At 36.4% G+C, this 14,349-nt stretch overlaps 1 protein-coding gene across 18 annotated transcripts in view; it reads left to right on the top strand.

The window, feature by feature from the left end:
* The window catches only part of ERC2 (ELKS/RAB6-interacting/CAST family member 2), a 421,439-nt gene that overhangs the window by 166,303 nt on the left and 240,787 nt on the right, over positions 1 to 14,349 (top strand). For 7 of the 18 annotated variants that reach the window (XR_010368539.1, XR_010368528.1, XR_010368527.1 and 4 more), the window contains 3 exons: positions 513 to 542; positions 1,391 to 1,584; positions 6,504 to 6,515. Coding sequence is in view for 2 of the 18 variants with exons in the window: in XM_064432578.1 (XP_064288648.1) it covers positions 513 to 542; positions 1,391 to 1,584; positions 6,504 to 6,515 (236 nt within the window). In the remaining 16 variants the exon portion in view is untranslated. Of the gene's footprint in view, positions 1 to 512; positions 543 to 1,381; positions 1,585 to 6,503; positions 6,516 to 14,349 lie in introns of all 18 variants that reach the window. The other 11 variants (XR_010368542.1, XR_010368541.1, XR_010368535.1 and 8 more) reach the window with 4 other exon arrangements.

Here is a 14,349-nt window from a genome sequence, read left to right as displayed (position 1 = left end):
GATTCCCTTGGCTTCTTTTGGTGATGAAATATTTCTTCTGAATAAAAATCTTCAAGTAGGATAAATAACACTTCAAATCTACTGTCTTTTTCTTATTATCCTCATGCTTAAATGATATGTTACATGCAAACACCCTAAGTTTTTTCACTATTAATTTCTATTTTTTTTGTTGTATTCGTAGTAAACTCAGACTTGTTCTTTATTTATACAGAACGTCTTAACCATTGCAAAGAATATGGACCTTCTAGTATCCGTAGTTTATATTAGTTCCTTCCCAAACATGCATGCTTCATTTTGATCTGCATTTCTATCATTGCTTGCTTGCATTGTCCATTCCCTGAAATTAAGGATAAGTAAGTCCATGTCTTCTCTGCGTACTAAGATAGTTGGAGGACCTTCAGTTCTAAATACCATGAATTTCTGTAAAAAAAATCCTGTGTGTTACCTGAATTTTCTATGTTTAATGTGCACTGCCTTAAACTACTTCTTTTTTCCTTGCCTGCCCTTTCAAGATGCCAATTAGGAATAATGGGAAGCAAGGGGTAGGCTAAGCATTGCAGTGCATCGTTGTTTCCATCTGTCTGTGATTATTGCAGCCAACAGTTGAAAGCACTCGGTGCCAGGTCGTGCTCCCATTGAAGCTAATTGGGATTTTGCCATTAGGTTTGATGGGAGTTGGACTGGGCTCTGCACTCTTGTTGTTTTCATTGCGTTCTCTCTTGTCTGTGGAACTCCCACCCATCCATGCATGTGTTTGCCAGGTTTGTGCTGTGTTCACCAATGGGCTTGTTCCTCTGATGTTTCAGGTTAAGTATTAATGATAGGCTAAAAAGGATTATTGGGTAAGATGTCTGCTGAAAGCAGCTTCTTAGTTTATTGGTTTGTCTTTTAAAGTCACCACTGCATTAAAAATAATTTCTTTCCATTAAATTCTTTGTATCAAACTGTATTTGAGACATCTGGTGATACAGATATATACAGTATGTATATATGTATCTGTGTTTGTATATTTACACATGGACAAAGTGTGTGTATTTATGTATAGGGAAAGAATACATGATTTGTTAAGAAATTGACTGTATATTCAAAACACACTGAACTTAATGTAAATTTAATGAATTACAAGGTGAGTTTTTGTTAAATTTGAAAAAACACCTTTAACATGGGGTCACTTCAGTATGTAAAAAAACCCCCTTAATAAATCCCCTCCCCTTTCAGGACAATAAAATTTGACTATGTAGATATTTTAATTTATTTTTGTAATGCATCAGACAGGAATACCCATAATCCTTTTTAATGTAAACTTGAACTCCAAGACTGAAGAAGTAAAGCTTTTCAAGCTATTTAAGTTATTGTCACCCTTATCTTTTTTGAAATATTGATTCTGAAGGCTCACGAAGCTGAAGAGGAGGCACGGATGAATCCAGAATTTGCAGACAGAATGAAACAGCTTGACAAGGAGGCATCGTACTATAGAGAAGAATGTGGCAAAGCTCAGGCTGAGGTTGACAGACTTCTAGAAATACTCAAGGAAGTAGAGAATGAGAAGAATGACAAAGATAAGAAAATTGCTGAGTTAGAAAGGTAATTTTTGTATTGTCTTACATTGAGTAGCATTTTTGCTTGCTTGATCTTCATTTCAGAAGCAGAGGTTACAAGTGGAGTATATTTTTTAACAGTATAGTGGTTATGCTTTGTAAAAGAACAAAAAAGGGCTACTTGAGAACTGCATCTCATGTGGGCTGACTTTGGAAAATTTAAGGTTTCCATTTTTTAATACTCTCCATAAAACAAGCATGTATAGGAAAGGTCAGTGCAATTTATAGGCACAACAATCCCCCAGAAAGCAGTGTTGGGGAAGAAGCCTGTCTTTTTAGTAGCTGGTGAATCAGAGCTGCCCCCACGTGTTTCTTCAAGTATGAACACCATCAGTCATTCTAAGAGGTCCTGAAAAGTATTGGTAAGTATTTCTAACCCATCTCATGACTATTTAATAATAGTTGTAACTATTTCTCAGTGTTCCCATAGTCTTTGTTTGCTTGAAAAGTATATTTTCTGATGTTGACCAGACAGTGATTGTCTTGTGTCTGGGAAGGTTGTAGAGGCTTTCCATAATGGAGAGAGGAGGGTTTTGGGATTTGTCTTATGCCTTTTGTAATTAAATAGATCTTGGGACCTTCTCCTGTATGGGGTCCTGCTATTTATTTGATTGATCTCTTTTCTTTTTTCTCTTCCTTTAATCAGACACTCTTGCTTGAATGAAAGAAGGAATTTTGTGTTTTCAAATAATTTATATAATTGTTTGATTATGATGAAGTCAGCAGAAAACTGTTTTATGGTTCCAAAAAAGATGTTTAAGTGATTTTATTTTTGTGATTATTGCTATAGTTCCAGTCAAGGCCAAGAACCCATTAGGTAGCATTACCATGAAAGAGAGGAACATGTCAGAAATGCTGGTTACCTTGGAGGGCAGAAAACAGCCAGCATGGAAAGAAAGATCTGTAAAGCACCTTTTACTGAGGATGACTTACTAATCTTCACAGCTACCTGCTGCCAAAACTTGTTACTCTTTGCAGATGTTTGGTTGAGGTCAGTAATGGTTAAGAATCATGAGAATGGAGATCTCAAATTCAAAATGAGAGAAGATTTGTATTTAAAATAGAGCTGATTATTTACATATGGGCAACTTCAGTTGGTAGTTGACTCAGCACATCAGAGTTTAGAATATTCAAGTGTTTGCCTCTATTTTAATGTGTAAAGGAGGTCCCAGAGTAAGTGGGTAATCAAGAGTGGGCGCTTTGTGCACCATGCCTGTGAGCTCTGATACACTCTCCAAAATCCTAAAGCAACATATTGGAAAAGGTACCACAGTTAGAGGTTTTGGATGAGAAAGTGCTGCCTTTTCCCTGCAGTGATGCAGGGGCAGTTACAGGCCCAGACTTGTAATGCAGCAACTGCAGGTGTGACCACCAGGTGTAAACAGAAACTGATCCCCTCCTTGCACTGTAAAACTGAATTACTGTGTGACACCTGACTCATTAGTAGGCACAGTAATCTTGGGTTCAAGAGGATAATCTTAAGACCTTTATTAGATAGCAGTCATGAATGAGTTGTATGTTTGAATATTAAAATGACGAAATTCTAGGATGATGAATGAGTTAAATCATGATGGTCATGATGAAGTACTGTAGCTTGTGATCTCAAATTTCTGGAAATGTTAATTTCATTTAAATACTTTATGTAAAAAGAGGTAAAGAATTGATAGAGAGAAGTAAATTAATTTGAGTTGAGAATGATTGATTACAAAACAATTACAAAGTTAAAAGGAACTAAGGGATCCAGAGATACTGGTACAGCATTCTCAGCATACAATCTGTTCCTATTGTCTGAGAACGCTGTAATGGGTGAGAATTTTCTATTTTTGTATTCATTTTCCTTTTAAACGTGTTATACTCTTAGCAGTGAAGCTTTGGAGCACCAATTTCTAGTCTGTTATTGCTGATGAGGGTGTTGACCCTGAAATAACTTCTCAGAAAATAATGTGGTACTGCTGAGTGAACACAGACTTTTGAAGAGAATGTACTGTACTTAGAATGTGATGGAGTGGTTAAACTTTGCTATGGACCTTTAGAATATATTTGACATTTCCTCAAACTTCAGATTCAAGGGCATCTCTGGGGTCCTGTAGGAAAATGAATGTGACATTAAAATACGATTATTCATTCATAGCTTGCTAGGATCCATGGTCACTGCTGTGCCAACATCTTTACACTGCAAGATACTTGCAACAACATAAATGTTCTAAATATATCAACATAAATTTCTGAGGAAGTGATTATCTAGGCTATTGCAAGCTGTGGTAACCTCACAATATTTGTTATATTCACATATGAATTCTTTAACATAATGAGGTGTGCTTGTATAAATAAACTTGAAAATTAAAAATGGTTGTAATAAAGTTATAATTTACAAATTCAAACAAAAATTAAAACAAGGAGATGAATATTAACGTTCTACTAGTCAGAAAGTATTGACACACGAAGTGTCAAATACTCTGGTGGAAGTATCTGCTTTGATATATGAGCAGTTAAATTTATAAATGTGTGCTACTTGGCAGATGAACATTATTAATAATTATGAAGAAGTCTTCATGTAAATGGTAATTCTTTTGGTTTTAATGTGATTTCCTTGGCTCAGAAACTATCACACTCCTGAGCGTCATCACTTCAGATTAATGTTATTGCTCATATAAAATCATGTTGGTCTGTTTCTTTAATTACTCTCCCTATATTAACTTTTTATTTTACAGTTTCTTATTACTACACAGGAGAAACTACTCCTTCTTCTATACTTAAGATATTTGATAACTGTTATTACAAATTTCACAATTTATCTGTTTATAATTAAAAAAAGTTTAAAATCAAATGCAAGATATTGCATTTAATGTACAATGTACTTTTGTTAAATTTAATTTGCTGTTTTTCTTTGGTTTTCTTGATGAAGGAAATGTGGTTAAGGGTTTTTTGGGTTTTATTTTTGTGGGGCTTTTTTAATAATGTAAATGAAACTGGATAAGGTAGTGATCAGCTGAAGTTTTTATGTCAAGAGCCTCACCAAGGAGAGGGAGCTGCAGCTGAAACAGAACGGTCAGGACTGAAGGAGTGAATTGTTTAAAGCTTTTATTAATGGTGCTAGAATGAGAAGTATGTTTATGAAATGTAGATAGAGAGTTTGAATCACAAAATGCAGTGAAATACAGTGGCATAAAATGCATGTTTGTGAAGTTAGGACCAATAAGACTGCCTGATATAAACTAAGGATAATCCTTGATACAGTTCAGAAAAAGAAAGATTGGGTGAATTTTCTAATGGCTGTGTCATTATGAGCCATCTAAATAATGAAGCAGAGATAAATAATGATGCGTGAATCCTGATATGTCAGAATAAATATCTGCAGTAAGGATAGGAAGGTATTAATGTCATCAGGTGCTGCTGGCAAGGCTCTGTCTGGAATGCTGCTGTGTACTTCTCATCAGTCATATGCCTGGAGGTTGAATTAAAACTGGCAACAGGTGCAGAGAGGGCTGGAAGAAGAAATGAAGTGCTTATGACACAGGAGGAGTGTAAGCAAGAGCGGTTTGCTTCTCTGGCAGAACAAAGCTCTGTAGGGATGCTTGTTCTGTGTAGACATGGGAAGGGATAAGCACTGCAGGGAAAGAAGAGTCATTTCAGTAAAAAGAGCACTGACACATAATGCAATATAAATTATCCATTGGTAAATTTAGACTGAAAAGGGAAAGAAAGTGATTGCAACGTGGTGAAGATTGCAAAATCTTGGATCCATGTTTCTCCAGTGGTGTGCGAGATACTCAGCCAGTTGCTTGGCTAAGTGTAGCTTCTCAGCAAAGATGGCAACAATATAAAAGTCCATTAAAAGTATTATATATGATAAACAAACCTGTTTGTTCTGAAACAAGGTGTTTTTTGTTTTTGTCATCTATTTCTCATATGCAGTGGGTATATAACACTATAGATGTTTTAGATGTGTATTCAACATCTTGGGGTATTCAGACTACTATTAATTCTGAATTGATTTGGATTTGAATTCTCATGATGGTAAGTCTACACAGCAGTGAGAAGTCATTGCACAAGAGACAAAACATCAGCATGTGGAATAAAAAAAAATTTAAATACATTTTAAAAAAAGTACTTTTATGGCTATTAAGTATGCTCCTTTTCCTAAATGCACAAAATGCTGAGTCTTAGGAGAGATTTAAGGACTAGTCTAGATGTGTGGGGACTGTTTTGGCCTTTCTTTTCTGAAAAGGTTGTGTTAAGTATTTTTTGAACAAATAAAGTTGTTAAAAATTAAAGTATTTTCAGTACTGAAGTATTAATTCTCTTCTTCATACTGAATTAAAATTTTGCTGTCAGCATTGGAAGGGGCTGCATTTCTGGGGTGGGGTGTCAAATCTTCATCTTTTATTATTAACTGCAGTACTTTGGTAACTTCTAAATATCTTTGAACAAGTTGCCAAATTGTTTAGCTGCTTTGATTGCCATTGGAAGACTTTATGAATGAGGTTCACCAGCCTATGTCAGTTCAAATGAAAGGCTTTGTGGCATATGACAAGATGTTTGTGGGGCAGCAAATGCTACCAATTTATTTGTTCTATTTGGTGTGTATATGAATTTGGAATTTGGATGGTTATAAATATGGATATCTTTCTTCTGTCCACCAGTGACAAGATCCCCTTTTGATTTAGAGTTTGTTTTCTTCATTGCACAGGAAGGATGTACCTCTGCAGAAATTTCATTTTAGTTCTTGCTTTTCCTTCCCTTTCCTTTTCTTTTTTTTCAAATTTTATTTTAATAATCTGCTAATATAACATCTGCTTGTTATATTTTTAAAGCACTAATGTGTTCCTCCCTTTATTCTCTTTTGCTGTCTTCCTTCCTATCTGTTTTTCTCCAAACTGCTGCTTTCATCCCTACTCCAACCAGCTTGACTTCCAGGTCAGTATTTTCTGCTCTCCTACTTAATGCTCCTTCCACAATGAAGGTTTTCATTGATGCTCCATTTGTTTGGTTGTTTTGATTCCACATTATTAACTTCTGTTTGTATTTTGTTGTTTTAATTCTGCTTGTCCCTATTGTGAAGTTTTTGGTCATTTCATTTCTAGACCAGAAACTTTCCAGTAAATGAATCTTTTTCTTGAATGCCTATAAGAAAAAAAATGTTTATTAACAACATATTCAATTCATATGTTGTTTTGTAAGCAATTTTTTCTTCTTTTGGTTTTGCTTATGTTATCTTTGTTTAGGAAGCTTAACATTGGGAATAATTTTTTAGTAGATAGCCCAACCCAGCAGGTAATGAACAGTGACAATTGATACAGAGAGATTTAAACCAAAGATCAGAGACTTATTCTTAATACATTGCCATCGCCCCTTTTACTGCTTACAAACAGAATATGAGGAGTTGCAGTGGTTCAGAAACTTGTGGCTGTTTTTGCTGGCCAGATTCTGGGCCAGCATATAGCTGTAAAGGAGTTGTCTCTATGTGCTTTTATGCTGTGTTTGTATGCAGCCTCATCTAGTCAGGTTTGTGTTTTAAATTCTTCCAGGTTGTTGATTAGTTTAGCTGGCATTTGTCTTTGCACACTGCTTCTGAGTAAACTTTTCAAGTATTACATGTCTTGTGGTGCTTGTTGGAAGCAAAAATTGATCTGGTTAACATGTTTTTCTCTTAGTAGGGCCTGATGTTAATTTTCTTTTTCATGCTTATAGATGGTTGTAAATTGTAAGGTAGCAAAGTCTTAAAAGATCTTTTTGATGTTTTCTCTTGGGAGAGTCAAGACCAAGCACAATTCATAGTTCAGACATGTCAGAGAAGTCTCTGACAGGGATATCTTCAAACTGCACAGCTAAATATGGCTCATTGCAAAAAGATGCCAAGACTTCTTTTTCCTCCTGATGCACTTTAGTACATGCCACAATCAGAAGTTACTTTCCAGCTGAAAAGTTTTGTTTCTGAAATTTGAGGCCTATCAATTGCATGAAGAATTGGATGAACTCTAAATTTACTCTCTATCTACTTCAAGCACATTTTTATGTGCTTGAAGGGATAGTTATTACGCCCAGATTGTGAAAATACTTCAACAATTTATTTTCAGAATTTATCTTTCTTCTGTCTTTCTTACTTAATTAAATGCATTTATTATGGAGTTGGCCAAGATGAAATTCTTGTCTGAATGTGACCACTTTGCATTTCTATCAGAGCACATTCAACATTGATTGAAAATCTCTCTGGCTCAAGAGAGCCTAAAGTAAGCCATTATGCTATGTGGTTGTCATTATGGTTGATTTCACTGGAATTCAATGATTGGTATGCAGAAACATTTGTTCAGCAGTTGGAGGTGCAATTTCTGTTATGTTTTATTGACCTAAAAAGCCAACTGACCTTGTTGAAGCAAACTGTCTGCATAACCCTGCCAACTTCCATCCCTCGAGTCCCAGATAAGTTGTAGAGTATGATTAGAATTTATTGTGGGTATTCAGTGAAGTGTTAAGTTTTCTCAGCTTGAATCTTCATTAAGGTCAAAACTTAATTTAAGAAACAGATCTATTAATTTCCATAATTTCTGCTGTATGTTCTTAGGTGTCATTTTAGTCATCCATATTGCTATGAGGTTTTTATGGTTAGAAAAACGCTGCATGTGTTTTAAAACATGGGGTAGGCTATTGATACTGATGACAAACATGAAAATCAAATGCATTGGCGTAATGCCCTCACATGCATCTGCCTGTACAAGTTAAAAATATTCTGAATACAGCAATCAGTACAGTGACATCCCCACACCTTTTGGTTACAGCAGGTTATTCACTCCCCACACTTTTCTTCTTGCAGATAAGCAGGAGATGGATATTTTTTTCCATGTGAGTTGTACTGACCAGTGCTAGAAAGTTTCCCACCAGCTCTGATGTTGGCCTTCCTGATTGTTTCCGTGGGAGGCCAGAGCTCAATGAGATGTGCAAGGGAAGGTTCAATGGAGTTTTAAATTTAACCTACAAGCCATCCACGGTTTTGTCAAATGTCAGTTTGATGGTTCCAAGGGCAGAGTGATATGTTGTTCAAAGATAATGTCCCTGGAGAAATGGAGATAGTGTACTACTGAAAACTGAGAGAATCTGTGATATACATTACTCTTCTGAGAGACTGGTTATTCTGAGTGAGAAACATAGTTGTCATGTTGGATAACAGGCAGATTGCTGACATGTCATTCTCTTTCAGTCTATTTGCTATACATGCAGAACCAATGTTTTAGCATTTAAACATTTTGAAAGAGATGACATTTTGAGATGGGAATATACAGATTTAGATGACTTTGTGTGGTTTTAAACTTCTGTAAATTTCATTTTTTAAGAAACAGTAAAGTAGAAAGTTTATTTATTTGGTATTTTACTTTAAGGGAAAAAAGGGAAATATTTTATTACAAAAGGAAGGAAAAATGGCAGCTTTGGATTTGGTTGGATGTGACACCACAACTCTGTATTGGGGAAGAGAGAACTGAAGGCACTGTAACTCTTCCCTTTCATGATTACTGATTGAAGACTTCAGTATTTCTTATGTTTCTCCAGACCTGCTGCCTCTACTAGTTTTCCTCAGAGGCAAGATCCAGAGGGCAGATTTCTCTACCTCTTGAACCTGTGCATGAAGTAGCCCCAGAGCACTCCCTGGGGGTATTGGTGTCTGCTGGGCTCAATGCTGTCAGGATTCCCTGTGCACGGTGGAGGGGTGTGTGGTGAAGAATCTTTGTGAGATAGCGCAGCTTGCCCTTAAAAAGCTGTTACTGAAAAGAGACAGGGGTACTAAATTTAGGAATTGGGCTGTTGGTGGAACCACTCCTTCCACTGGTACTGTTTGCTTTCACAATGCAGGAGCAACATGGCTGGGCAACGTGACAGTGCTCTGATCTGAATTTATAGTAAGGGAAAGTTTGTATGTGTAAACAAGAATCATACATAGTGTACCTGATTTATTTGGAGGTCTGAAGAAGTTACTGCAAAAGCATGGAAAGCTTGATTTATGTATTGGATGGTAATGGCTGGATTGATCCTGAGAACTTCTAGGGTGAGCCAGGAGTTGCAATCAAAAGACTTGATCCAGAATGAAATTGCAATGAAACGTGGAGTGCTGCAGAGGAGATGTGGTCCTGATTGCTGTCAGGCTGGGCTGGACATGCTGTGGAGCAGCTGGATGCAAAGAAAAACTGCAAAGAGTCAAGAGCTGCTTTTTCCGTGTGTGGGGTTTTTTTTTGTTTGTTTGGGTTTTTTTTGTTGTTTGTTTCTTTTATTTTTGGTGGTTTTTTTTTTTTTTTTTTGTGTGGAGATGCTTTGTTAGTTTGGTAATTTGAAGAACAAAGCTTTTCTGGGCTACAGCTGAGAAGGACCTAATGGACCAGTAGCAGGGCTGCAACTTCTTGGTTGCAAATTTCAGGCAACAAATTATTTCCAGTAACTGGTTACAGTTATTGCTAATGGTCTCAATTAATAAAATAGCTGAGCAAGCAATTGCTATATTAAATCAGATCAAATATCCTTCTCATCTAGTGTGCTGTCATCAGCAGTGCTTTTTGGTTTTTTTAAAAGAAGAACATCAGAAGAAAATGCACGACAATGCTGAGTGTAGGAGAGAGATGTGTGACAGATGAGTCTTCTGGTACGAATTTCACACATGTTCATGTAAAGTGTCATCCAGCAGGAATGTGCTGAGGAAGACAGCAGTGCTGGGTTGGAGTTTCCGTGGTTGCAGTGCAGATCTGCCTTGAAACAAAGTGACATGAACCATAGTTTGGAACAGGATTTTAGTACGTCTCTTTCATTCATGCGTTATCCTCACGTGGATATTTCTAGCATCTCTCCAGGGCTTTGGAGGGAACTGTGTCAGACTAAACACTTCTTAAATAAAGATTTTGGAAAACTTCCCAGAGTGTGTGTTAGGTAAACCCTTCCTCCCACGTTTTTGCCTGTGAGGTGAGAAATGTTTCAGTGACTTGTGTGACGCTCGCTTGATTTCTACCAGGCAGAGTTCTCAGTTATCCCAGGACAATAATATTGTTTTGTGGTGCATTTGGGGGCAAAACAATTGTCTCACTGAAATATTGTCATAATATGAATATTAAGAAACCTGAAGCCAGCCTTCAGGCAATTAAGATGATGAGATTTAAAAGAGGGAGGGAGTGTAAGGGGATGGGAAGGAGGGGTTTTTTTGAGACTTACAGGTTTCTGTGGGCTACAAGCCTGCTCCTTTGGATAGAACTGAAATAGCTATGTAACCTATCAGTAATAGGAGCTGGGAAGGTAATGAAAACATTGAATATACTAAAATTCCTTTATCTTAGCTGCTAATTCTGGGCATGATGCATTCAGCTGGAGAATTAGGGATATAGGATTTAATTTTTTAAAGATATTTAAAAATTATTTTAATATTACTTGGTTTAGGTGATTTTTTGTCCCATGTTTGTGTTGGTCATTTTGTTTCCTGTTCTTTCTATCAAAGAGATGTGAAGAGAACACAGAGGGGTACTTGCCAGTTTTGATGAGCAGATGAACTGTGATGTGGAGTTTGCCATAGTATCAGCATCAGGCGTGTGGCAGAGAGAAGAGCAAGCATCCTTCTGCAGTCAGAGATAGCATTTATTTATTTTGATAGTATTTTCTCAGGCATGTGTAAAATAGTGGCCTTTATTACCTAAAGTCAGTTTGGCCAAGGTTGACCAGGGATAATTACTTGCCTCCAAATTCTCTTGTTCAGAAGGCACCTAAATTTTACTCAGTTTTCATAAGCTTCTTTCCTATGGGAAAGTCTTCATGTCCCGTTAGTCTTCATGGCAGCAGGGGAGATCTAACCACAGGCTGATAACATTTTCCTGTCTCTCTGGGGGGCATCCACTGGAGCTTGCTTTCTCATCCCAAATGATAATAGATGTGCTAAGGAAGCTGGGCTACTTCCCTTTATGTCATTGTAGAATAGATTGTTTTTTTTAGTTACAGAATCAACTACCACAATTGAAAAATGAAGTTTTGTGGGGTTATATACTATATTGTCACACAGGTTAGGAGTTTAAGCAATTGTAAAGGGAGTTGAAGTCTTGCTCCTGCTTTTTCAGTGGGAAAGAGAGAGGGGAAAATGTAGTTCTTTTAAAGAGAAAAGGAAAAGAGAGGGGAATAAGGTCTTCTAGATGTTCTGCTTTGGAATTATGAGGGCAAGAAGGGCAATGCTGAGAGAGGATATACAGTTTTTTTTTCCTATAGAATGGCAATAGATTAGTCAGATATGCAAAGAAAGGAATCCCGTGAGATTTGGGGTGAAGTATTCCTCCAAAGTGATGTGGCCCTTATGACAACAGACATGTAAAAAATTCTTAATTTTGCTTGTTTTCTTTTGAGTATGTTTAACAAAACCAAGGATTACTTATTATTTATTTCTCCCTTAAGAAGTTTTCCTTCAGAACACTTGACTCCCCCATAATTATGTAGTGATCTGTATTAGTCTGTCAGCTTTTAAAAGAGTATTTTAGGAGTATTTCTGCTTTTAATGTTTAAATTCGATAGCCCAATTAATTTCTTAATGGTTGGGATAGTTGCTTTTGTTTATTCATGTAAGGTATTTAATTTGTTATCAGTGTGACAATTGTATTAGTTAACAAAAGAAAAATAAGAAAAGCTAAGAATAAGGAGACACAAGATTTTAAAACATGTCTTGGACACTGATAATTTTTAGGTTATGTGATCTTGATTAAAAAAACAACATGAAAGTTTTAAATGCAAATGACAGCACAGAAAGTTACTGCTTAGTTTATTATCATATCATAAAACTTAGGGTGACTGTGTCTAGCTTATAAAATCAATTCAGCAGTCAAGCATGAGGGCTTTCTTTTAGAAAAAATTGCTTTTGTTTGAGATTTGTTTTCTTTGTTATATCAAAAATTCAGTCTGTCACAGGTATAGGTTTTCTTATCCTGATAATATCTATTTTCTACAGAAAAATCCATCTCTGGGCTGTAAGTGAATAAACAGTGTCCTTGTTTGTGTCAGGAATGTGTCTGTCAGTACCCCTCTTAACATCTCTTGTGGTGATTTTAGTCTCTCCATGCCCAACCCAGCTTTGCTTTTAAGGTTTAGAGATAAGTAGTAGCAAATGCATTTGTATTCCATGGAAATGCTAGAAACAATACTTAAGTTGCTTCTATCTTAATAAAATTCTAGCTTTTGGCTTTCAATGAAATTAGACCTGAATTTTGAAGCATATCCTTATGCTGGTTTAGTCATGACTCAGTGAAGCACCTGCCTGGACTCTCAATCTTAAAACAGTGAGAACTGAACTGCTAGGAATATTTCCACTGAGTCTCACTGAAGTCATGTCATTTGGAATGGACATTCACATGGTTGGGATTTACAGGATCAGGTCTTCTGCATGACTAGCTGCTGAGACCCTGAGTGCCCAGTAAAATGTTAAGATTTGTTTCATTGATCACATACATGAATTCTTTGTAAAAGTGTGGACTATTTATAAAGGAGAAAGAGATAATAATTTCAAGCAATGATGATGGTAATACTCTACCCTGTGCCTGTCTAGACATTGGGTGATTGTTCATTTAAAATAAGAGTACGATATTAAATTTCAAAACACGTTTTGACACTTTCTTATTTTATATCGATTGTTTTGACTCAATCATATTTCATAAAATAGATGTGGTTGGTTTGTTTTGGAGTTGATTTTTTTTGCTTGTTTCCCTGAAAACATTAATTGCACTCTATTTTTTAATCTTTTATTTGCTGAGGAGCACAGCTTCCTAACACCCTGGAGAATTTTTTGATTGACTTGCAGACAGCTGGTCCCGTTGCAATGCTGTTTAAAATGATTAAAATTATTGCAGAGACATATTCCTTTAGAAAATGTTACAGATTTTACTCTTGGGAGTATTTTGCATGTCTGCATTTTTTGGATGCTTTGAGGGGGAAAAAAACCTTTATGACATAGAGTAAAGGCTATACTAACATGTAACACTTATTTTTGGCTGACATTACCAGCTTTGTGGCCAAGGTACCCAGGTGGCTAATTAAAGCAGGGAATTTAATGAAATAGTGTGATTTTCTATAGCTATCAGAGATGAAAGCACTGGAGGTTAGACAACACACACTACTGTAAAATAAAATCTGAATGCTACCCACTTGCAGAAACTTAGTGTTTAATATTCGTCTTAAAAATTTGAACTGAAGGAATTAAATGTCCTGTAGTTAGACTGCAAGATCAATTTGTGTGCTACTGCAGAAGAAGAAAAAGCTCCAAACATGGTTAAAGTGTAGGCATTACAGTTATATTCATACCAGCAGGAACTAAGGGTGCTACTGTTTTGCTGTTTAACTTCCTGCTGGCCCAGGCTCTGGGTCTCCATGGCACTGATGTCTGTTTGCTACAGAGACATTTCAGTTAAAAGATTAAATAGAATGAAAAGTGCGTTTGAGGTAAGGGCATCTTGCTATTTGCTCAGGAAGATTGATGGGCTCTAAGTCCTTTGGACTGGATGTCATAAGAGATAAAGCTAAAGGGCTCCTTGAGGATGTTTTGTCTTTTCCTGTCGTGCTTGCATCTGTGATACACTAAGTGTATCTAAATATTTAGCAGTCATAGAGGATGGTTCTTCAGCAGCAGAGAAATCAGAGCTGCTTGCAGTCTGTTGACTCCAGCACTGGCATTCTGAGGCCACTTGCCTCAAAAAATTGTTGGATGCTGAGGAAAACAGAGGTGTTTGCATTGCTGTCGTTTAGATACCCGAGTTTAAGT

The sequence above is a fragment of the Passer domesticus genome, chromosome 9 (genome assembly GCF_036417665.1).
Source record: "Passer domesticus isolate bPasDom1 chromosome 9, bPasDom1.hap1, whole genome shotgun sequence".
Classification (NCBI taxonomy): Eukaryota; Metazoa; Chordata; class Aves; order Passeriformes; family Passeridae; genus Passer; species Passer domesticus.
This window is presented reverse-complemented; position numbering and strand designations above follow the sequence as displayed.